The sequence below is a fragment of the Corylus avellana genome, chromosome 1 (assembly GCF_965113065.1).
Source record: "Corylus avellana chromosome 1, dhCorAvel1.hap1.2, whole genome shotgun sequence".
Taxonomy (NCBI): domain Eukaryota; kingdom Viridiplantae; phylum Streptophyta; class Magnoliopsida; order Fagales; family Betulaceae; genus Corylus; species Corylus avellana.
In genome coordinates, this window is record NC_142490.1 from 28,987,103 (window position 1) to 29,012,243 (window position 25,141).

Here is a 25,141-nt window from a genome sequence, read left to right on the forward strand (position 1 = left end):
AGTAAATAATAAGAAATATTTGATATTATCATTAATCATTATATAATCATATGGTATATCTGCATAAGTTATTGTGTTATTTAATCAATGCATTATAATTAGATACTTTATTCTTAGAAAATGTATATCACATGATCTTAGATCTAAGATAGTATTAATATAGATTGTGAGATAATATGATCATATAATTTAAGTTAGAATGTATGACCATTAGATTGTGAGGAATTTAGGACTTAGAGTTTCAGCATTACCATTAAATTAAAATTAAATGATTAATAATTAAGTAACTAATGTGTTTCTTATAATTTAAATATTATAATCATAATTTGTAGTAAGTAAAAACTTAACAATTTTTACTTCCCACAAATTGTTACGTAAACAATTCCTCATATTACATTATGAGGAATTCGGGGGCTATTTTTGTCAATGAAACCATCCCCAATCATAAACCCTCCCTCCTACTCTATCGAGCTAGGCACCAAGGGTTTCGATTTGTCACCCAAAACAACGCCGGAGTTGCTCCACAAAATCACTCAATCCCAGTAAAGAAATTATTAGTTTTAACGTTCTTTGGTCTTCCTTATGAACCTCAATACAAGAAATGAAATTATTGACTGTCTAAGGCTTGTTTGTTTCAAGATATCTCGTCTCTCTCGGCTGCTACATCTTAGATCTCGCCTCTCTTCAACTTCTCCATCATTCATCTTTCAGCTTCTACATCTTAGGCACTTTGCCTTTCTTTAGATATGTGTTTTTTGGTGGTTTGAATCTCTATTTTGATGAATGAAAAATAAAAAATAAATAAATAAATAAAACTAGCTTGATACATAAATTTGATATTTTTGGAGATTTTGAGTTGTGATTCCTCTGCTTAGTGGAATTGGGGCTGATTTTGTTGGGTATAAGAATTGTTGTTGTTGAGATTGTATATGCATAGTATTGATGTTCTCAGCATTGTTGCCGTCTATACCTGCATTTGTTGCCTTCTTTAATTTCTATGGGGATTGGGCCTATTGCGTGGGTGAGGAAGCTTGTTGTTGGCGTTGGGTTGCTCTGATTGGAGATATTCATGGAAGTGGTCTTCCTCAATTCGTATCTAGCCTTCAATGGAGTGCCAAAAATCAGCTTCCTGATGGTTCATGGAGCAACAGAGATATTTTTTTTTTGTCTTTTTTTGTTTTTTTTTGTTTTTTTTTTTTTTTTGTTATGATTCCCCTGTCTAAATAGTTATTGTGCTCAGATTGTGCTTTTGGATTTCAGGCTCAAATTTATTTTGTAGTTTTATAGTCAGCATGCTGCACTATTGAATATGTATGCCCATATCAACGGCTTTGGGCTCTGGTTATAATGTTTTTTTTTGGTATTGGCTATGAGGGATGGTTTAACAACCAGTGAAAGACTGATGCAGTGGGGATTTAATGGAGTAGTATTGTGCTTGTATTGTAGGAGTTGCATTGAGGGGAGGAATCACTTGTTTTTCGCTTGTGGCTATGGTAAAAGGATTAGGAGGGAGGTTATGAAGAAGTTTTTAATCGATGATTCTCTTATTGCTAGGGAAGATATTCTGAAATGGGGATAAAAGAATGGAAAGGTAGAACCGTAGAAAAATGAAAGTTGTTTTATGCAAAATGTACTGGGATTAGGAGTGTTAAGAGAGCAAACCGCTGGCGAGCGAACTCGGGCTCGGCTAGCATAAGCTCGGCTCGTGCTCGACTCAAACATTAAATGAAGTGTTTTGTGAACACGAATCTTGACTCGAATATTAAACGAAGCAAGCTCAACTCGACTCAGCTAAACTCATAAGCAAGCTCGTATAAGGCTCGTCTTATTTATTAGGTTCAACTCGTATATTTTTAATAAGTAACAAATAACAATATATAGTAAACATTACTCAATAATAACAAATATATTATATATCTTTGTTTTTTGTTATTTCTGCATATGTGTTTATATATATATATATAAACACACACACATATGTATATATGTATATGTATACATATATGTGTATATGTACATATACACATATGTACATATATGTAAGAGAAACGATATAGGTTACGCGGCGTGCGTGAACAGTAACGCACGCCGCTGACGTGGCACATGCCACGTCGTAACCTCTGTTTAAAAGTTATATATATATATGTATGTCAAAACAGAAACAGAGAGACACGATCGTCTTCCCCCCCACCCCAAAAAATTTCCCCCAAAACCCATTTTCCCTCCACGGCTCCACCCCATTCTCCCTCCACCCAAATTCTCTCTCCACCGGCGTCGGCGCCGGCTCCGTGATCCCACTGAAACCGGCGCCATGATCTGCTCTCCCACACCGTCGACCGACCCCTTTCCTTTCTCCATTTTTCCTCCCCAACCCCTTTTCTCCACCGTCCATCCTCTCCTCTCCCCATCGTCACCGCCGCCGACGACCACCTCCACTGCCCTCCATCAGCTCCGGCGCTTTCCCCAAAAGTATTCCCTCCTACCACACATTTCATTTGCCCCCTAAATTTTCCCCAAACCCATTCTCCCCCACCGGGCCATGAGCCCATTACGAAATCCAGTTACAAAACAAAAAACTTCACAGTTACGATTCAATAGTCCCAGTTCAGACTTCATTTCTCATTTCGTAGAGTTTGGGGCGCGCAAAGTATTGAATTTCTCCGATTTTCTCTTGTTGCGCATGTTTTGGTGAGTTTGATTTCTCGTCCTCTCTTTGAGCTTGTTCTGGAAAATGGGGGAAGAGAAATGGTGAGCGTGAAGTAATATTATCATCTTTTTGGGTCTTTAGGAATTGAAAAGCTGATTTGAGTGGAGATTATTTCTGGGTGCTGAGATTTCAAACAATTTTTTAAGCACTTTCACTCTCAATTCCTTTAGTTTTCTCTTATATTTCTCTTCAGGGGCTGTTCAACTTGCTGTAATTTTTAATTTAATTTAATTTTTTTAAGATTATTGGTGCATTATTCAACTTGCTGTAGGTTTTGTGCATGCATGTAGATTTTTCTGGTGTAATATTGTTAATGCTGATTTTTTGTTTGGGCTTGTTTTTTCTTGTTTTTGTGCTTTGAATCAAGCTTGTTTATAATTGCTTCAAAAAAGAGAAATTGGAAAAGGTCACTCTGTTATCAGTTCTAGAATATTTGGTTTCTTTTTGTCATCCTTTCCAAGAATCACATGGAGAATGTTTAGAGAGTTCTACACCGGTTGGTGTGGGATTAGTTGTGGGTTTGGATGCTAATTGGGCACATCTACCTACTAGCTTAAGTTTTTGGGTCCAATGCTTTAGCACTGTCTCAATGTTTAGATACCTTGTACTCTCTACTTATTTATTGCAAATTTTAAGTAGTTCGGATGGTCATGGGAGGACTTGCAATGGTCTAAGTTCATTTCGTAATGGGCTCATGGGTTGTTGAAGATACGAGGTTTTGTAGAGATGCTTGGGTTATTACAAATTGATGTCTCATGGTGACTGGTCTTTATTGCATTTCTTGTTTGGTTGCTGAGAAATTGAAGGAAAAGAAAAGGCTTGTTCAGTGACTTTATCGAAAATCAAAATATTTGTGTAGGTTTTTAAAGTTCTGCAATTTGAAATTCGTCGTAACAGTCAAAAGTTTGATTGTAAGAACTAATATTCTGTTAAGGATGCTTTGAAAATATCCTGCCAAATTCAGCATGTGGATTTTCTTTGGTGTTGCAGGAACTATATATAGCTCATCACTTTTCCCCAATCGAGCACCAGTTGGAAGGGTTCTGCTTTTGAACTACATTGGAGGGGCTACAAATCTTGGAATTTTGTCCAATGTATGATAGTTAGAGATGATTCACTTCGTGGTTTTAGCGGTATTGCAGTCGTATGGATGGTTTATTTAGGTCAAAAAAACAAACTGATTTTTTTCGTTAACTGTTAGGTGAGGGCATTCACCAATGACCGAATTTCGCAATTCAACTTATTTATCAAAAAAAGATAATTTGAAAGAAAAAAAAAAAGAAAAGAAAAAGGAAGATTTTTTCTTTTTTCTTTTTCTTTTTCTTCCTTTTTTATTTTTTATATTATCTTAGTTCAAATATATGCTTAGATATTGCATACGAAGATCAATGATTGGTCTAACTGGCATCATCTTTACAATCATGGAGCAACCATATTAGGTGTTTCCAAAGTGTTTTAGATTAATGCCTAATCGTGGGCTAGGAGTGAGTGAGGGAGCAATCCTATGTGCCCCTTTTTATCCTATACTGAGAAATTGTTAATGAATATGCATTGAGAGAGTGATGCAAATTTAACCATTTTTTCCTAAGCTGGGAAATAGACAATGATTTTGTGCTATTTGTAAATCTGGGTTATAATCATTGTAGCTTGCTTTGGATGCTCAAAATCATTAAAGAATACACAAACAAAAACAAAAAAGATGGTAGAAAATTTTGAACGTTTGTGTATTGTTAATGCTTACTGAAGCATGAAACACTTCTAAATATGATACATGATTCAATAGAAATGTGGTGTGTCATGTACATTCCATCATAATTGTTTACTTTTGATCAAAATTGGAGGCAGCCCCTTGAATTTATTTCCTTACCCCCCAGTAAGGAAATAAAGTGTTTTATTCGTTTGACATTTATGGATGCAAATTTGTTTGCAGGTTGGCCAAACAAGGTGTTGTATTAGATTTTTCTAGTGTACCTTCTTTGGTTACTCTATCAACTAAGACGGTTATATATAGATATTATTGCGGATATAAGTGATCTTCTCATAAAAAGCATAAGTTGAAGGTTTCTTTTTTTGAAACAACTCGATGGGGATAGGGGAAGAGAGCAAGCCTCCTAATCCTTCCAAACCAGCTTCTTCAGCTCAGGTATCCTTGTCTTTTTCTTAACACCCTAATTATATTCTTTTACATTTTATTGTTATTTTTTTTTTAGGTGTTTTAAAGTATTGTCATTTACCTTTTCAGGAAATACCAACAACGCATTATTTTGATTGGTCGAGCTCCTTGCAGGTTCGTGATAAGAATATGTTTAGTTTAGTTTTTTTTAAAGAACCAAAAAAAATCATTATGACTATGAATTTTTTTCATTATTTATATGGATTAGTTTTGGATACCCAGTGTTTCTTGATTATGCTTATTATTATCTTGGAGCTACGCAAGCCCCATTTTTTGCCTCAACAGTTGCTTCTACAACTCCCCACCCCTATCTATCAAGAAGCCAGGTGAATTATAGCTATGCTTTGGATCATGTAGATGCATACATTATGTACAGGATATAAGGTTCTTATTTTCTTTCTTGGTGATGTTTCAGCATCTGTTGATCCCACCATATGGGATGACAGTTCCATACCCTGGTTTATTGCCTCCATGGGGAGTTTATACTCATCCTAATATGACCACGGTAATCCTAGTCACTTATATATATTACAATGCAAACACGTGCTGCACGTGTGACACGATTAAGCACATCGTTGCTGCTTATAAATATTGTAAAGTTTATGAATTTGTCATCTAAGTTTTTTCCTATATCTTCTGTAGACTCCAAACCCACTACATGTCAATATAGAGTTGGAAGGGAAGGGCCCCTATGGAAATGATCGAGTTTGTACAAAAAAATCCATGGGAACTCCTGGAAGCGCATGCAATGACAGTGCTTCACATTGTTTGTCTCCCCTTCTTGCTAATAGTGTTGATAGTGGTAATGAGGGTACATTAGATGCAATTGAAAAGAATAATGAGAAACAGGTACATTATATCATGCATCAATAGGGTTTGGTTTCTCAATTGATCAGTTTGGTGTTTTACGTATGCATATGCCGTAATGATTGAAATATTTATTTATAGCATTAGCTTTACATTGCTCTGTTGATATGTTGTTCTTTATTTGTTGTCTTATGAAAACGTGCCAATCAATGTAGGATTCTTATGGAAGTAAGGAAAGAATGTTTCACCGTATGGTTGCAGATGGTATATTTTTCAGTTTCAACCTAAATGATTCCTACTTATGTGTGATCATCTATATTTTCATCCTCTCTTGGTTGTGATGATTTTGTACTCACTATAACTTCCGCAGGAGCCAATACACAAAGTCACACTGTTGGGGCCATTGGTGAAGCTTTAGTGCCTCCTACCTCATTACCACTTGTGATGAGATCTGAATCTATAATGCCTGAGCAATTGATGCAGGTATTAATGTTAGAGGTTCCCCCCACCCCCCCCCCCCCCCCCGCCCCGCCCCGCCCCCCCAATTTAATAATCGTTTCACATCCCTATTCTCAATGTAAAGTATTTATATGTTGCTTCTAATGAAAATGCTACACTTACTAAAATTTCTCCATAAAATTCCTTTCCCAAATGATGTTTTAACATTTGATGAGATCTATTATTTTGGGAAATGTTTGACCATCTCATGGGATGGTGACATATCACTTGGAAACCAATTTTAGGGGAAACTTTTGGTAAGTGTAGTATTTCTCTGCTTTTAAAGGAGAGAATATATTACATGTTAAAAGTTGGCAATGGGGTTGTTATGAACCTAACAATTCTCTGCTTACATAGATTCCAAATGACGACGAGCCATTCCTTGAAGTTGCCCCTCAAATTGGTTAGTTAGTCTTTACACTCTTTTATTAATATCATTGAGTTTCTTTCTCATAGTAAATTTTATTCATTAGTTGTTGATTGTCATTTAGTGAATGTTGTGATTCCAATCTTGTTCCGATATGTTGATTGGGTAACTGTATTTTTTTTTGTCATCTAGATGAAAATGAAGTTGTCTGTGATTTAGAGTTGGTAGACAAGGATGACAATGATGTGCAATGCAATAAGAAAGAAGCAGAACCGGAGGTAGGAATGAAGTTTAGTTTCAGAAAAAAGAACTAATACTATATTATAGGCGATATGCTCAGCAATCGGGGTTTGGGGTGACATCTAAAGGAGGTAAAAATAATCCAGATGGGAGTCATAAGTACGTCACCCTCACATGTGCTCGTTATGGCAAGAAGCAAACTGATGCAATTAATATTCACAAGCCTAATCCGACAACGAAAACTGGGTGTAAGGCCAAGATCAATGCATCGTTTAGGGATGGAGCATGGTGCTTGACTACTGTTAATGTGAACCATAATCATGCTTTAAGCTCTAGTAAAACAAGATTTTTTCGATGCTATAGGAGGATAGATGATAATGTGAAAAGAAGGCTCGAATTAAACGATATAGCTGGGATAGGTGTGAGTAAGAACTTTAACTCTCTTGTTGCTGAAGGTGGAGGGTATGAGAATCTGTCATTCATAGAGAGAGATTGTCGAAATTTTATTAACAAGGCAAGACATCTTCGGCTTGGCAAAGGAGGTGCTGGAGTACTTTACGACTACTTTACTAGAATGCGAGAAATGAATGATGGCTTCTATGCTGTGATAGATTTGGACGACGACTCTAGGCTAAGGAATGTGTTCTGGGCTGATGCACGAAGCAGGGCTGCATATAAGTATTTTGGGGATGTGGTTACATTTGACACGACGTATTTGACCAATATATATAATATGCCATTTGCTCCTTTCGTGGGAGTGAATCATCATGGTTAGTCAATACTTTTCGGGGCCGGATTACTATCAGGTGAGGATACGGCCACATTTGTTTGGTTGTTTGAAACATGGTTGAAATGCATGAACGGTGAGAAGCGTCGAATGTTGCACATTCAAGCCCCTTAATTTGCATATGTTAATTCCTTAGCATTGTTATTTGTTTGATTTTGTTTTGTTTTTGTGTTTTCAGGTTATAAATCAAGATGCAATTAATTCCATTGATTTTGGCCTTAAAAGCACACTCTGAGAAGACCTAGAAGATATGGTTAAACTTAACCAATCATGGTTAAGTTTAAATCAAATAAAGAAAAGGATTAATTCGGAATTTCTCAAATTGGAGTCAAAATCGGATTGGATTCAAATTTGGATTCTGCATATGTCTCGGTATTTTAGCCATAACTTTCAGCTCAAATATCCGATTGAGGTGATTCAAGTGGCACTGGAAAGATAACTCAAATTGCTACAAATCATTGGGAAATAGTATTTTCCTAATTCGGAGCGCCGCAATGCCAAAATCGCCCCGCAAGATAGGAATGCAATTCTGGGTGAATCCTATTCCGATTTGGACTTAGGTTTTCTTTATCCTAATTGGACTTGGACTTAAATCTCCGAAATTTCTAGGTTTCCTAGGGCTTCTAGGACTGGCTTGCTCCCTATAAATAGACCCTTAACCTTCAAGAGAAGGTGTGCTTAGTTTTAGATACAAAAATCTTTTTGGAGGCTTGACAAGTTGAAGAGGAGATAATCCATGGCAGGAGGCCATCCTAGCACCCCGATGCGCGGCTAATTTTGTAATAGGGTGTTGATGTAGCCCTTTCCAAGTAACAATGGTTTAATTGTATTTATAGATTTCAATTTATGCATGTTGATTGTATAACTATGAGAATTGCTACCTTTTGATTATGTTCTTAATTATTAAATGCAATTGTTCTTAAATTCAAAAGTCAATATTTGTGAAATTCTTCTCTTGTCTTAGAAAGTATTTTACTTTTATTGATCTCAAATCATTCTTGTTTTCTGTGATCATCAGAATGACGGTTATACAATGGGTTTAATTGACATATGATCAATAGGATTTGATAGGTCATGCCTAGGGAAGACGGATTGTACTACACCCTAGTTTAGTGTAATTTAGGTAGACAGTCCGTGCCAACCAAAGATGGGTTACACTTATTCATTGATTGTATGTATCCTGTTATAGAATTTGATAATTCATACCTAGGGAAGACGGGTCGTACCGCATCTTAGTGGTTAGGTGGACGATCCGTGCCAACCGAAGATGAATTATACTTATTCTTTAATATGGTAGTTTCTTGTTTATTTATAACATGCATAGAATGAATTTTTGGATTAAATCTAATTGACCATTGTTATGCAGTTAGTGGTGAAATCAATCCCCTATTCTATCTCTCATACTTTTTATCTTTATTTTCATGCTCTTTACTTTTAAAGAAAATCAAATCAATTATCTTTTTAATTAAGTTAATTTTAATCTTTCGAATTTGATAACAAAACCCCTGCAGTCCTTGAGGTTCAACACCCTCTCTATAGCCGTATCCTACAAAGATTCGTCCTATTGCGAGTGGTTATTTTTATAATTGATATTTTTGGTCACAAAAATACCACATCAAACGACCAAGCTCCAGTTGCAATAATAACAGATCAGGATAAGGCTATGAAAAGTGCAATTGCAAAAGTTTTTCCTAGAGCCCGACATAGATTTTGTTTATGGCACATTATGAAAAAATTCCCAGAGAAGCTAGGATCACATGCTCAATACAAGTGTGGCTTGAAGAGTGCCATACAAAGTGCAATCTACGACTCTCAAACTTGTGTTGAATTTGATAACACTTAGCAAGGTGTACTGGAAAGGTATAATCTTCAGGATAATGCATGGTTGTGTTGGTTATATAGTGAGCGGGCTCATTGGATACCAGCGTATTTAAAAGATACATTTTGGGCTGGAATGCAAACTACACAAAGAAGTGAAAGTATGAATGCATTTTTTGATAATTATGTGCACTCAAGAAGCACGCTGAATGAATTTGTTGACCAATTTGAAAATGCTTTGAGGAGAAAGGCTGAGAATGAGAAAGTAGCTTATTTCAATTATTTTAATGCCATCATTCCCTGTGTATCTCATTTTTCTATTGAGAAGAAATTTCAAGAACTTTATACCAATGCAAAGTTCAAAGAAGTTCGTCAGAAGTTTAGTTGCTTGATGTATTGTAATTGCTCTCTTATTAAAAGTGAAGGTGCAATTTCTACCTACGAAGTATCTGATGAGGTAACAGTTGATGATTACACAAAAGAGCGGAATTTTTGTGTTTACTTTAATGGAGATGAATGTGAAGTTAAATGCACTTGTGGGTTGTTTGAATGTAGAGGAATCTTGTGTAGGCATGCCCTTGCTGTACTGACATTAAAGAAAGTGAAATCTTTGCCCACAAAATATTTTCTTGACCGATGGAGGAAGGATTTGAAGCGCGCATATACTCTTGTTGAGAGTAGTTATAATGTCTTCAGTTGCAACCCTGATGCCCAAAGATATGATTGCTTGTTGAAAAAATGTAGTGAATTAGCAACGCTTACATCAACCAGTGAGGACCATTACATGGATGTCATGCGTTGTATAGACATGTTGCTAGCGAAATACAAGTGCTCAAGGTATGAACCCAGTCCACCCTCCCATGATATTCCATGCGCATCTTCCAAAAGTAATGAAGCCATTGATGGTGTAGTAGTGAAAAGTACCAAGGTTCTTAGTCCTATAGCGGTTAAATGTAAAGGCAAGCCACCATTCAAAAGAATGGTGTCTACAGTTGAAAAAGTCGTGACACAAACAAAAAAAGAAACATCAGAGTCACAACAATGCCAACCAGAAGGGGAGAAAAAATCAGGTTGCTTATTTTTCTTCCTTTTATGAGTGTTTCACTTATTCTTACTAAACGCGTGATCGCATACAAACATTTCAAGCATATTGTAACACATTTGGTATCTTTTTAAATTGAAGGCTTGCCAAGGAATTCAAGAAAGGGAATTTAACACAAATGAAGCTCCATTGGCTTCAATAACTGATACTCAATATGATCGCATAATTGGAACGCAGGAAACTGCTTTTATTAAGGTAAACATACTTGAAGCTCCCTGCTATTGCCAACTTACATTGTTCATTGTCATTCTCCTTTTTCTTTTTTCTTTTCTATTTTATTTTTATTCTTTAATAACTTATAACGGTGTTTTTGTTTTGCTAACTTACTAAGTTGATTTGCTGCAGGATACGGGTTTCAACCTATTTGAATAGGCGATTGAGCATGATGTTTTGTTTTTTTGAAAGCATTGCTCTTTTTTGTTCAGCTAATTCTTTAGTACATGTTACAAGAATTTTTTGGAAGCAGTGCTGTTTTTTGGCTGATGGTGGTGTATAGTTTTTGCAAGTGTGGAATGGTGGGTGCATGGTTTTTGTAAGTTCTAAACATGTGGAATGGTGTACAGTTTTTGTAAGTGTTAAATAGATGCAAGTAACTTCTGGCTACAACAACTACCTATCTATTTGTTGTATCCATCAGGTATTTCCAAATCAATTGTCGATTAACATTGAAAGAATTATTACACTAACTTTTGAATTGGATAGCACACTGATAGAATTTAATTTGGGAAAAATATAAAAAAGCCCCCCAAACTACCAGCCATTTTCGATTTAGCCCCCTAATGTTCCAAAAGTGATAAAGTAGCCCCCTAAACTACCAAACTATTGCATTTTGGCCACTCCGTTAGTCAAAACCGTCAGTTTGGACGGAAACTGCAAAACGACGTCGTTTGTTACAGGTAAGTTACTATAATGCCCTTTTGGGAAAAATATAAAAAAGCCCCCCAAACTACCAGCCGTTTTCATTTTAGCCCCCTAATATTCAGAAAGTGATAAACTAGCCCCCAAACTACCAAACAATTGCAATTTGGCCACTCCGTTATTCATTACCGTCAAATATCATGAAAAATTTAAAACTACATCGTTTTGGCAATGGTAAGTTACCAAAATGCCATTTTTAGAAAAAAAATATCATATTAAAACAAGCAAGCAAAACGGCGCCGTTTTGCTTGAAATTAGGGTTTCCTTACACTTACCAAAATGATGCCACTTTGGAAAGTGTTAGGAATTAAAAGAAAAAACCCTAGACCCCAGTTTATCTTTCTCCCCAAAACCGCCGGCCATCACGTCGTCTATCTCCGACAGCCTGTAAATCTTACCCATAACTCAATCTTTTTATTGTATTTCATGGTATAGCTGTCGGATCGGTGTTGTTTATCTACGAACGTGATTTTTTTGTTTGATTTCTACAATGGGTAAGAATTTTTCGGTGGCGCTTCGTAGCTAGTGGATGGTGTGGCCGGCGGTGATGGATGGTGGTGGCAGGGGCAGTCGTTTTGAGAGAAAGAGAGAGAGGGGCGTTGCGTTTTTTTCACTTGAGGGAGAAGGTTGCCGGAGATAGAACGATGTGGTGGTCGGCGGTTTGGGGGAGAGAGATAAACTGGGGTTGGGAGTTTTTTCTGCGTGGTGTCTAAGGTTTTTTCTTTTTATTCCTAACACTTATCAAAACGGCGCCGTTTTGGTAAGTGTAAGGAAACCCTAATTTCAAGCAAAACGGCGCCATTTAGCGTGCCTGTTTTAATATGATTTTTTTTTCTAAAAGAGTATTTTAGTAACTTACCATTGTCAAAACGACGTAGTTTTGAATTTTTCATCATATTTGACAGTAATGACTAACGGAGTAGCCAAATTGCAACTGTTTGGTAGTTAGGGGGCTACTTTATCACTTTCTGAACATTAGGGGGCTAAAATGAAAACGGCTGGTAGTTTGGGGGGCTTTTTTATATTTTTCTCAAAAGGGCATTGTAGTAACTTACCCGTAACAAACGACGTCGTTTTGCAATTTCCGTCCAAACTGACGGTTTTGACTAACGGAGTGGCCAAAATGCAATAATTTGGTAGTTTGGGGGGCTACTTTATCACTTTTGGAACATTAGGGGGCTAAATCGAAAACGGCTGGTAGTTTGTGGGGCTTTTTTATATTTTTCCCATTTAATTTTCTAATTTATTTTACACAGATGAGTATATGATTCATCTGTTTATTCAACGAAAGAGCTGAAGAGTTTCATTGTGATCTAACTCATTAACCAGGTATGACCTAGTTTTTGCATTTGTGGAAAGCTATAGAATGTCAATTGGTTGTAACATGCATTCTTCAATTCCCTTGTTTTTGTTTTCGTTTTCAGCTCCCATTCCTTTCTCTTTTTTCTCTCTCTCTCTGACAAAGAAGCAAACGACCTTTAGGTATTGAATCTATCTCTCTGATTTATGGTTGGTTGTTTTTGTTTAGTGGCGTGTTTGTTATTTTTCGGTTTCTTTTTGTGGAAATGCATGCTTTGGTGTTGATCAATTACAAGGGTTTCTTTATGTGTAACATTATGACTGTGATCAACTGTTCTTGAATTTTTAGAGGCTAGGATCATTTCTGACATTATCTTTTCATTCTAATATAAAAAGGATGGATTTGCATTCCTGTTGTTCCTCACTTCGGTTGAATTTCTTAAAATTAAACTAGAAGAGTAGCACTTGGTTGATCAATGTGGAAGAAGGAACATTACCCCCTATCAATATATTTGTTTCTTGAGCTGTTGGTTGGGAGTGGGGAAAGAAGAGGACAAAGTCATTAACCTACTAATTGGGAAAAGAGGAGCATAATTGGTTTTACCTCAAGCCAATCCTGAAACACAGAATGTTACAATAAGTTTTTTTTTTTTGGGTCTATATCAGAAAAAGTAGGGTTATAATCAAATATCTTTGTTTTTGCTAAATAAACATTGTTCTACTAGACTCTATATTAGGATTTGTTAATGATTTAACTTTTATTTGTGGGAAGGAACATAAGAAACGTTTCTGATGTCTACTCTAAGTAATTCAACAAATATATTTTGGCAAGAATGTCCAGTTGGGAAGGTTGAAAGGCAAAAGCTTCTTAATCATAGGGGGTGTGTAGTATGGATTACGGGTCTCAGCGGATCAGGTATAGTTTTTAAACTGACTTGCAGATTACTCTCTGCATTAGGAGCTCTAGATAAGTACTGTGTCCTTGAGAGACTGGACTTATTATGTCTATAATTTATGTTCATAAGAAATTTGTAGTTTTTTGTGGAATTGATGTCTATGTTATTTTTGCTAGGTGGACTCCAAGTTTGAGACTATAGTTAGTTGGTGGTTGTGTATAAATTAAATTTCCAATTTGATGTTAGGCTTACATCTATTGTTGTCATTGAACCTGTATCATTTTGGATTGGTTTTGGATGCAGTGAGCTAGTTCATGATTTGGGTGATCTATAGACAAAAAGATGCCCCGGCCTTTTTCTTTCTTACCTTTTTGTGTGTGGGTGGTTCTCATTGGGAAGTAGATGAGGTTGAGTCACTCAAGATGATTGGACCTTGTGTAATGGAGACCCAGTAAAACACCAGTGAGAGAGTGATATAATTCTAGTTAATATAGTGAAAAGAGGTAAAAAAAGGTCTAAAATAACATGGAAGAAGTCATGAAGAAGGATATGTTAAGTAGAGAAGCGATAAAAAGTATAAATTTAGATAGGATGGAATGATAAAAACGAATACATATGGTACTCCTCGTTAGTTGGTAATGATTCATAGTTGACCTTAGTTAGTTGTTAAGTTGAGTTGAGTCATTCCATTCTAGAATCAATGTTATAGTTTTGTAATCATCACTCATTCAATCTAATGAAGTTGGAATGTGCAATACAGGACTTGGTTCTGCTAAAAACCTGTAGTTTAGTTAGGTTTTAACTGCTTCTATTGTTATTTCAGTCCACAACGTGAATAGACTGGCTTATAAACTGGGCTATGAATTAACCAATACTTCCAGCCTAGCTGGTTCACAGATGATAACTATTGCTTTTAGAGCCTAATTATATGAACAGAGACTATAGGAGGACTTGGGATCCCTTGTTTACGTGTACAGTTTAGCTCAGGTACCATGTGTAGTTTTGTGCCTTTTTTAGATGATGGATAACGTGAATGTAGCTATAGTTGCATTGTTTCATTTTGAGCTAGTTTTAGAATAAACAAAATTTGCATCTTTGAGTAGCTAAAAGAAAAAAACAAAAAAAATTGAATAGTAAAAATTTACACCAGGAAGCTAGTGTATTTTGGTTGAATCTAATTCTTGCAATCCATCCTGTCCTCTTATCATGTAGAGGTTTAATGCAGCAGTTCAATAATGAGAACTGAATGCCAACATTTTTACCAATGATTCCTTCGTGTCTTTCTGAAGATAATTTTTTGGTGAATTAATCACCAGCTGTGGAATCCATAAAACGATTAGAAATGTTGCCTTCTTACACGCCTTATTTGTAGCATTACATTACCAATATGTTGAGAAGTGAACAAGGTGTTCTTATGATGTATCCTTGATGAATTTCCTAGTTAATTAAAGATTTGAGGTGTATTCTAGTATGCTATGCTGGATGTAGTTGCTATGTCTTGCTGAAGCTTTTTGTACAAATTGTTCAGGAAAAAGCACACTAGCATGCTCATTAAGTAGAGAACTGCACTCTAGGGGAAAGCTGTCCTATGTCCTTGATGGAGATAACCTTCGGCATGGACTAAACAAGGACCTTAGTTTCAAACCAGAAGATCGAACTGAAAACATACTTTTGAGTTGGTAAGTATTTTCTGTAAACAACAAACTTTTTCTACTTGGAGGTGGCTAAGGCTTGAAAGTTAGATTTTTATAAACAGATTTAAGGCACGAAATGGACGTGTGAATTGACATTCAATATAGTATGCACTGGTATATGCTTAATTTCATTTCATTAGTTTGTTTATTTATATTGTTGAAGGCTTGTATGACCAACTCAAAAAGGATGGAAATTGGATTTGGATTTTAATGGCTTACACGTCACGCATTGCTCTAGAGTTTTTATTTTTTTATGTTCTTGGTGGTTCTGTCATTTTCCTGGAGTATTGGATCATTTGAAAGAGTTTCTTGATGTGACATGAATTCGATTTTCGATACTGAGTCTTTTCTCTTTCTAAATTTTTAGATGCTTCTTTTTAGCAGCCTGCTATGATGGGTGGTGACATCTTTTACTTTCTGCAGATTAAGAGTCTTCTAGGGACAAAGGTTGAGTGGCTCTACTATATTCTTTAGGCATTCAACTCTGGTGATTTAGTTCATTATCAGGAACTATGTCATGTGCACAATGCTGCTCTGAGGGCTCAACCAGCATTAGTTAAGAATGAGAAAAAGCTGGTGGAAAAGATAAATATTCTCTGCTTGATGGAAATTATTTTCAGGTTTAGCATTTGTCTTTTTTTTTTTTTTTTGGTTCTACCTTTGATTTGTGCCAGAGGAACAAGTCTTTCCCGATACAATTGGCATAATTGATTAACTGCTACATGTTTCCTTGCAGCCGGTCATCTAATGATCGAACTATACCTTTGAGTATCATTGTAGAGCGCACAAAACTTTCTATCGAGGAGGTGGAGCATCTTCTTATGAAGAGCCTTTCTGTAAGTCCCCATGTCCTTGAAATATTTATGAAGAGTAATTGATCTTTAAATGCTTTGTGAATCTTTACTACCTTTGCGACTTTCCTACTTGGCATGTTTCTTGCAACATCAGTTCTTTTGTTTAATCACTTTTAACATTATATGTTTCTCAATAAATTATATGGGGATTGCAAAAAAACTTATTCACACCATTTGCATCAAAGAAGGAAACTTTGTTCCCTCACCAACTACATAATTTTTGTGGAACAACTTTTGATTGAATACAAACCACTGGGAGAATTTTATTGCAGGTTCATCTGATCGAGGGCCTAATTGATCAAGTTGAGGGAACAGTGCATGTATCCTGGATGCAGCCAAGAGTATTGGGGATTCCACAGATCACATCCTTGCGCGATCGTCTGGACAATTGTAACAATTCATTAACAGAAAAGGGAAAAAAATTGGAAAGGCAACCCAAAAAAAAATTAAAAGAGACTCGTCTTTTAAGTCACATGGGCAGTATGGCCAGCTGTATGCTTCCTTTCTTATTGCCTAGTTTTGTTGAATCCTCTTCCTGAAAGGAGCAGCCTCTTGTGCTTCATGAAGTCATCGGTTCCATAGTGGCATCCCTAGAGACAAATGAAAAATGGCTGTTTTACGCTTTAGAGTGGTTTATTAGACTATGTATTTGAAATTTTTCTTACACACAATCAGATGTGATTCTCTTATTGTTGTTAGAGTGCATTTCCTTTTGTGATTATCATTTTATTCTTCTTTTATATATTGCTATGTTTGAACCAGGTTAAGGTCTTCTTGTTCAGCTTCCCTTTTATTCATTTTTTTTTAAAAAAAAAAAAAAAAAAAAAAAAAAGAAGAAAGTAGTGGGTGTGCTTAATAAATTGTTTGAATAGTGTTTTCGGTTGTGTTTTGAAAGGAGTTTTTGTAAAGGTGAAATTAAGAGGTGTATCTGGTGGGTTTACATTTGAAAGTTTAGAGCAAGTAAAAAATTGAGTAGTATTTAAAGAAGATAAAAAGAAACAAAACAAAAATGGTTGAAAAAAAATTGAGTTTATTGTAGGTGTCACTTCACAGGTGGTGGTTTCTATATCTTGTTTTGTAACCACCAGGTCCACCACAGATTAGGCATTATATATTGAAGTATTTTGTGATTTGTTTTGGAAAGTGTTTTAGTAGTAGGGACTAGGGACCATATTTTAAAATTATTTGGTAATTATCGTCTAACAAGTATTTTCAATATTTGAACAAAATTATATCTTGTACATTGTCTCTTTTCTTTTTTGGCAAATCTACTATTAAATTTGTAAAAAAACATAGTTGAAAAATGGTTGTGTAACGTGCTTCTTTGTACGGAGATGAATAAGCCATGCGTAAGAGAATGGAAGTAGATATTTATTTTTTATTAGATAAAATATTTTCTCGTTGCTTTTTCCTGTATGAGAAGTGTATGTACAAATGCATATTTTGGAACAAGCATTTCCAAAATCCTCTTAACTTTTATGAATGATGATTGTGCTTTATTTTCTTTGTTTTCACAGGTCTTCTCAAGCCCTTTAACTGGAGAGGATAATTTTCCCTTTCTCTAGTGTTTGAATATTCAAGTTTGAAAGAGCTCTGAACTGATACAGATTGAAAAAAGAAAAGATCTTTAGATCAAAAGAAGTGTTACAAACATATTCTCATTTAATACATTTGGACTTACAAATCAAGTCAACTTCAACATTAGCTTCAGTATAGTAAGATGATCCCTTTTGTACACAGAGAAAACCATATAAACTAGTAGACAGTTAAAACCAAACCCAACATCGAGTGCATGTATTGCCCATGAACACATCTTGTAGAAGACCATTAGAGAAGTTCACATTGAACAAAACGATATTTGGCTATCAGTGGCAAGATCAGCCTGTAATGAGAAATTGCTGATCAAATTTTAAGATTTCATAGGCAAGAAATATAATCAAATTGAAAAATATGATTCTAACCCCAAGTTTAACAATTAAGTCTACCAAACCAATTATTACGCCATTTAATTAATAAAGATAAAATCACCACAATCAAAATAAGCAGAAAATAAACTAGACGCATTTTTTTTTTTTTACGACGAAATAGATTTTTTTAGAATAACTCTTCAAAAGTAAAACCACTCTGTGAATAAACTAGCACATCAAAGTATGAAGCACAAACTAGAAGTTCCAGATTTAGTGATAAGACACCACATCACAGACCACCTCTGCCAGGCTACCAAATAATGCAAAGCAAATGACCATATGTAAATATATATATATATATATATATATATATATATATAAATATATAACATCCGGCTAAATCTAGTAACAAATTAATATTAAGTTCAAGCCTGTACCACATCATGACTCAGACTAGAAGCTTTGCAACCACTACCTTGAATTTATCTTTGGTCAACCATGCAGCACCAAAATTAGGCCTACAATTAAGAGGAAGTGCTTCACTTGGAGCTTCTGCAAAAGCAAGTTGTATCTGACCAGAAGAATGATCTTTGTATTCTCCCTGCAATGTTACAAAGAAAATTTCAGATTAGACTAATGTAGTTTACCTATGTTCATAAACTTATGCATTTATGCACACGTCCAGTCCAAGTGCATGTATGTACCAATATAAAGATGGACATAAAAATCTTAACGCAGCAGTCAAGAGAGTGTGTGATACAAAAAGAATGACAACATTGGAGAATTATTTGTGAGCTCAAAATTCACCATATATATATTTTGCGATTTTTTTCAGGGCCAACCACTAGAGTGTTAAGGCTTTGAACTAAAAGTCTCAACACTTTTTTTGTTTCCAAGAATTTTAGGAGGACCACGCCCCATCCCCCTCCCTCCAGTAGTGTCTAGGGGATATTCTTCCCTCTCTTTCTCAATCAACTATCAAAACTTTTCACTGGGCTGTTTTCAAAATAGAGAATGCAACTTTCTCAGGCATTTTAACACCCCATATACTCTTCCAAGGAAACATAGCAATGGCCTCTCAATAAACCATAATTAGACATACAAAAAACCTCACATTGGCAGCCAGCCTCCACAATCTATTCTCACACAACCCAAAAGGATAATTAAAATGTAGCAACTGCAACAAAGAATCCATTGATTCTGACTCCCAATACTGAAAAGCTACATCGAAGCATAGATTCCGATATTTGCCCCCTTGTCCCAAAATACATAAATATGAGGCAACAGAAACATCCTAATCTCAGCCAAGAAAAACATATCGAGAGATAATGTAATACCCCGAAATTTATACTTAGAATAAATGTGATCTTATTATCAAGGATAAGGAGGATTTGCAATTTTATTAAGATTTATATGGAGTTAGGTAAATAGACTTAATGTGAAAGATGATGGAAATTGATAGTTATAATTTTAGTGGGTTATTGAAAGAAAAGTCACATTGTTTTGGACGCCGAAAATTCTTTGAGTGACCTTAAATAAAACTGTTTTAATACCTTATAGAATGATGAGAAATGAAGATTTTAAAAGTAGTTTCATGATTTTTGGATGCTTGTAGAAGGAGTTATGATTTTTAGAAGATGCAAGTGTCAAAACAGGAATTTCAGTCAAACAGAGGCACCGAATTTCGTGGGACTTTTGAGGTACCAAACAGTTATGGGTTACTATGATTTTTGGATATGTTGTGCATTTTTGAATGAGGAAAATTTCAAACTAAAGTTCGTGTCATTTGGAGTTAAATTGAAAGACTTATGATTTTTTCAAGTTTAATAGGTCAAGCTGTCGAGTAGTTGAAGTACCTGCAATTTGGAAAATTAATTGGATGGATTACTGATGTCCGTAAGCCACGATTTTTGGGTATGTGGTAGTCAAAAGGTTTAGGTTCATTGAGGGTTAATTGTAGATTTTTATGACCACGTTCTAATGTAAATACATGAGGATTTTAAAGCTTGACAAGTCACCAAGCTCAAGATGACACATGGCATTGTATGAGAAGTTGCTTGGGGACCAAGTTTAAGCTGCTTGGTTGACACCTAAATTTACAGATGGCATACAGCATGCTCCCACAGCTTTCTCGGTGAACACCTGGGCAGCTAATGTGTCAAGCTTACTTGACACTTGTACTGGTTCAGCAGGTGGTTAGAGTGTATGTGGGACAAATGTCCCACATACGGCCAGCTCTTCATCTTATAAAGGGGAGAAATTTTCCCCATTTGCTCACAGCTCAAGTGAGCGTGAGATGAGTGAGAGAACCGGAAGAAGAAAAGAAAGGAAAGAGAGGAGAAAAGAAAGAGAGAAGGGAAAAGAGAAGAAAAGAAAGAAAAGAGAGAAGAAGAAGAGAAAGAAAGAGGAGGATGAAGAAAAAAAAAAAAAAATGAGAACTCTCCAAGGTAATATTTTCATATCTTTTATGGTATTTTTAGTATGAAGCTAAACCCTAATTTTGTAGTCGGAATTAAATTGGGGCTTTTAGTGTATGAACACTTGAATTGCTATTTGGAGAAGTTAATTATATTTAGAGTGTTAATTGATCATGATTTGTTATGGGATCCATGGAAGTTGATGCTTATTGGGTTTAGATGCTAATACGTCTTGTGATAATTAGAGTGATTTTTGTAAATGTTTCTAACCTTTTGATATTGGGAGTAAGTTGCTAAATTAAATGGCTAGATAAACTTCTTGATGATTCTATAGTAATAAGAATATTATAACCTTGGTGTTTTAGTGTAAAGCAATGGTTTGGAATAAGGCCTTAGTTGAGTTGATTATTAGAATTTTATGGAAAGCATATAAATCAAGCATGGTGGGGCTTGATGTCACTATAATGTTTTTGGTTAAGGATAGACGATGGTGGGATAGAAATTAGAAATAAGATCCTTAACAACTAAAGTGATGCATGATTGAGACTTGAAAACGAATTGATGACTAAGGTACTTTTACCTCCGTTGTAGGAATTGTGACTTGGATGCGGATTCAAAATAAGGGCATGCAATGTCAAGTAAGGGGACACAACACCAAAAACCCCAACAGATTTTATTATAAGTCTTTTAGAAAAATGTTGGAGATTTTATAAAGAATCCACTTACATGATTTTCAATTGCACTTCCTTCCATATTTTAATGACAAGTTTTATTTATTCATATGTCATTGTTTAAGAATTTTACGTGATACAGTTACCCTATTTCATGATTTATGCATGACTGCAATTATGAATGAAAAGAGTTCTCAAAGTTCATGGCACGGATGAGTTTACAGATCATATAAAATATTATATGTGCATTCATGGCATAGTATACAGTTACAGATGAGTTTACAGATCATATGAAATGTTATATGTGCATTCATGGCACTATATACAGTTACAGATGAGTTTACAAATCATATGAAATGTTATATATGCATTCATGATTAAAAATGTTTAACCCGAGACACGATTATAGTGACGATCGGTACCATATAGGGTAGCATGGCAAGCACACAGAAGGACGGTTACGAGAAGGTGTGTGCTACCGACCAGGTGGCCTTCACCTAGGGAAGTTCCCAACCTGGTAGCTCTCCCCTGTGACGACAGGATGAGCATATAGGTCCTTCGGGACACGCCAACGTGCGCTGCTCATGGTAAAATTGTGGCGTCGGGTCAAAGGGTAAAACAATAATTTTAAAAGAAAAGCAAAATGAAGTGTTTGCATATCTCATAACTTACTTGCGATTCTTGTATTAATTGTCAATTACTCATTTTGCAACTATCATGCTTATTTTGTTAATTATGTTATTCTGCCTAAATTGTTATTGTGCATAACTGAGATTCTGACATAGAAATCTGTATAGCATGTTTTATAGCATTTTGGTTTTGTGGCTACTTACTGAGTTGTCGAACTCACCCCTTCTCCCTATACATCTTTTTCAGATTGCTCTATATATATATCGTAATATTGAAGACATGGGTATCAGTGGGCCTCTTAATTGTTAAAAAAATCCTATCGCTGCTTTATGGTCTAGCAGGAGCAGTAGCAGTAGAAGTGTCTGGGACTCCAATCTATAGACGGCTTGGGCTAAGCATAGACGGTGTAATTTTATTGCTTATGAGATTATTGAATACTAGCACATTATGTGTTCGTGATTTTATAAATGAAAAATTATAGTACTCTGGTGACGTTATGATCTTATATTAGGAGAATTATTTTTATATGAATATGTTACAATTGCTCCCAATCGCTCTACCTCTAGAACTTGGGGCGTTACAGATAACTTCTTCAATGCCACCTCCTACACTATACATCATGCCAAAGACAAACTATTATACCATCCCTTACCAAATTTAACATTATTTGAGAACCTCACACATTAGTATAGATTTTTTTCGATTCAATACACAAAATAATGGGAATCTGCTAGGTGAAAACAACTCGAGAGTCATTACTTAAGAAAAATATGTTGGCTTTTAAGAATGCCTCACTAGTGGTACTCAGCTAAAATGTCCAAGACATAGAATATAGAAGCAGTTCAAGTAAATCGTAATACTATGAACATGTATTCATAGTTGCTACTTTCAGTGCCTACTTGGTAAAATGATGCTTAAAAAGAAGAATATTACAAAAAAAAAAGGCACTTTGGGGATGCATTACTATTACCTTGAATATTGAAGCCCAATAGTAGTCATAACGGCACCGAAACTTACTTCTCTCAAGGGGGTAAAACACATGCTTGGCTTTATAATTGAACAGTCCAAGTTCACAGACCTTAGCGGACCTAAGATCCACACCTTCAAGCAGATTATACTTTATTACAGCTCACATGATGCTTAGAATTTTGAAATGAGATGAAATACTTGATCAAATGAAACTTACACAGAGCAAAAGTGTAACAAGTAATGACATTCTCAAAACAATAAAATGAAACAAAATGGACATAAACTATATCGCATGTGTTGACCTAATCAGAGTTCATATTTTCAGAACAGATTGATTATGGTAAATTTAAATGCATTAACTGAAATTCTGTTTTTCAATATTATCTTTGATCCTCTTCAACAAGGTGAAAAATCACTGATCTCTCATTAATCAAAATTAGTGCTGCAAATATCAAAAAGTTCATATGTATAGTGTCACAGTTTCCACGTCCAATCTTAAGATCTAATCTTAGATCTACGGGGTGGAGACAATGGAATCAAAAAGTAGTGCTGTATAGATCAAAAAGTTCAAATGTGAAGTATCACAGTTCCCATGTCCAATCCTTAAGGTCTCATCTTAGATCTACATGCTGAAAAATCAGTTTAAGGTAAGCCATGACATGTGAAATGTCCAATAAAATTAGTTGCAAAGCATCAGCGGTTTGAGAAAATGGAGCAAGTGCATCAATCATCAAGAAGAAAGAATGAGGTAGTCGCAAACACAAGAATGGTTTAAAGAGAATAAAAAACAATAACAGGAAACATACAACAGACATAAAGTTCATCTTCTACACTTTACTTCGTAAGACAGCACATGACCACCATATCAAAAGTCTACTGAAACTTTAAGAGTTGCATAAGAAACCACAACAAAGAATAACAAACGTCCTACAACTATAGTTGTTTTTCAAGATTAACAATTTGACATAGTTTCCATAGCTAATTCCAAATAGATGGCTTGTGTTAACCTTCCCAAAAACCCAACTTAACACAGTATGATATATGGTGGAGAACCTCCTCTCAGTCATCAGAAAAGGGTTCAACAAAACCACGACAGAACTTTATATCACTGTAACAGCAGTGCAACTGTATCATGCTTTGTTTCAAAAACATGTAACTGAACTCTTTCCCTATTTCTCATTATCTGACAAGTTCACCGATGTTTCAACTTTTGCTGACATTGTCAAAAACATAGTTTAATAGTTCTCATAACTCAGCACACTATTAAAAGTAATATTTTCACATATGGGCCTTCAGCTGTTCAGCACTACCAGCTAAACCTATGTTTGGTTCGCGAGAAAATTAAGGGAAATTAAATGGTTCATAATTACATCCCATCAAACCAGATGCAAGTCAAATCAGGCACAAATTACATTTTCTTTTGCTAACATGCATTTTCTAAGCATTCAAAGCACCAAAACCAAACAAAAAAAAAAATCTCTTAAAAAAAAAAAGAGTACATTTTTAGAAGACTCACTGCTGGAGACTATCTTGCATTGAGAGGGCACGGAAATTGGGCTGCTAATTTGTGAATTCACGGCGAAAACTACTACAAAGCCAACCAGAAACGACATGGAAAAGAAGATAATGATAGGGAAGAGAAGGGCCAGACTGCATCGCAACAATACAAAGGGGAGGCCCTTCTTTTGGCTTCTCTCGGTCTTCATGGGAGAGGCCTTCTGGGGATCCATTCAACCCAGGAAGGACTTCTGGTAGGCTATTTACGTAATTTTAATGGATGTATGAGGTTTTTTGGCTCAACGTTCCGGTCACCGGACCATTCATCCGGTGATCGGAGTTTCTATGACCAGACAGGCAAGGGATTTTTGCGGGGTTTCTTTGGTTCGTCGCTGCATGGGTAATAACTATTAAAAGGGGTGAAGTCATGAAGATATTTTTTAGTGGGAAGTGGGAACCAAGTGAGAGTTGAAAGGTTAATAAAGCCTTCTTAAGTCAAATTTGACTGTTTTTTTTTTTTTTTTTTTTTTTTAAGCAATCAAATTTGACTTTATTTGATAATTGTTTGAAAAATAATAATTCCCTTCACACGCATTTATTATATTTATTTTACATCGATTGATGTAACGCATTCTAAGTAACTGTTCGTTGACATGAAATAAAAATGTGAAAAGACAGACTTAATCCGCTCATCCCAACCATATAATTTATGAGTGAAAAAAGCGGACTCCAAAACCCTAAACCCCAATAGTATCTTAATTGAAGTTGTTTTAGGTTTGGATGTAGTTGGAAGCCTTTCGATGACATTTAGGGCATGTTTAGGTGTGTGTTTGACATTTAGGGCATGTTTAGGTGTGCGTTTTAGGTTATTCTCTTCATTCAGCTATATG

General features: G+C 35.5%; 2 protein-coding genes and 1 pseudogene across 2 annotated transcripts; 2 read left to right on the forward strand and 1 right to left on the reverse strand.

The window, feature by feature from the left end:
• Positions 1-4,790: 4,790 nt before the first annotated feature.
• On the forward strand, positions 4,791-10,493 carry LOC148588219 (protein FAR1-RELATED SEQUENCE 6-like; annotated as a pseudogene).
• Positions 10,494-13,471: 2,978 nt separating this feature from the next.
• On the forward strand, positions 13,472-16,589 carry LOC132171595 (adenylyl-sulfate kinase 3). The gene is made up of 5 exons (XM_088518684.1): positions 13,472-13,632; positions 15,141-15,291; positions 15,730-15,926; positions 16,043-16,142; positions 16,433-16,589. Coding segments are annotated over exons 1-3 (276 nt in total). The 5' UTR covers positions 13,472-13,508; the 3' UTR covers positions 15,731-15,926; positions 16,043-16,142; positions 16,433-16,589.
• Positions 16,590-18,515: 1,926 nt separating this feature from the next.
• LOC132186069 (uncharacterized) lies at positions 18,516-24,484 on the reverse strand. Its single transcript, XM_088514825.1, has 3 exons — positions 24,271-24,484; positions 22,756-22,886; positions 18,516-18,668 (listed from the first exon to the last, which is right to left on the reverse strand). The coding sequence occupies exons 1-3, from the start codon at positions 24,482-24,484 to the stop codon at positions 18,516-18,518; spliced, it is 498 nt and encodes a 165-aa protein (XP_088370951.1).
• Between the last annotated feature and the right edge of the window lie 657 nt (positions 24,485-25,141).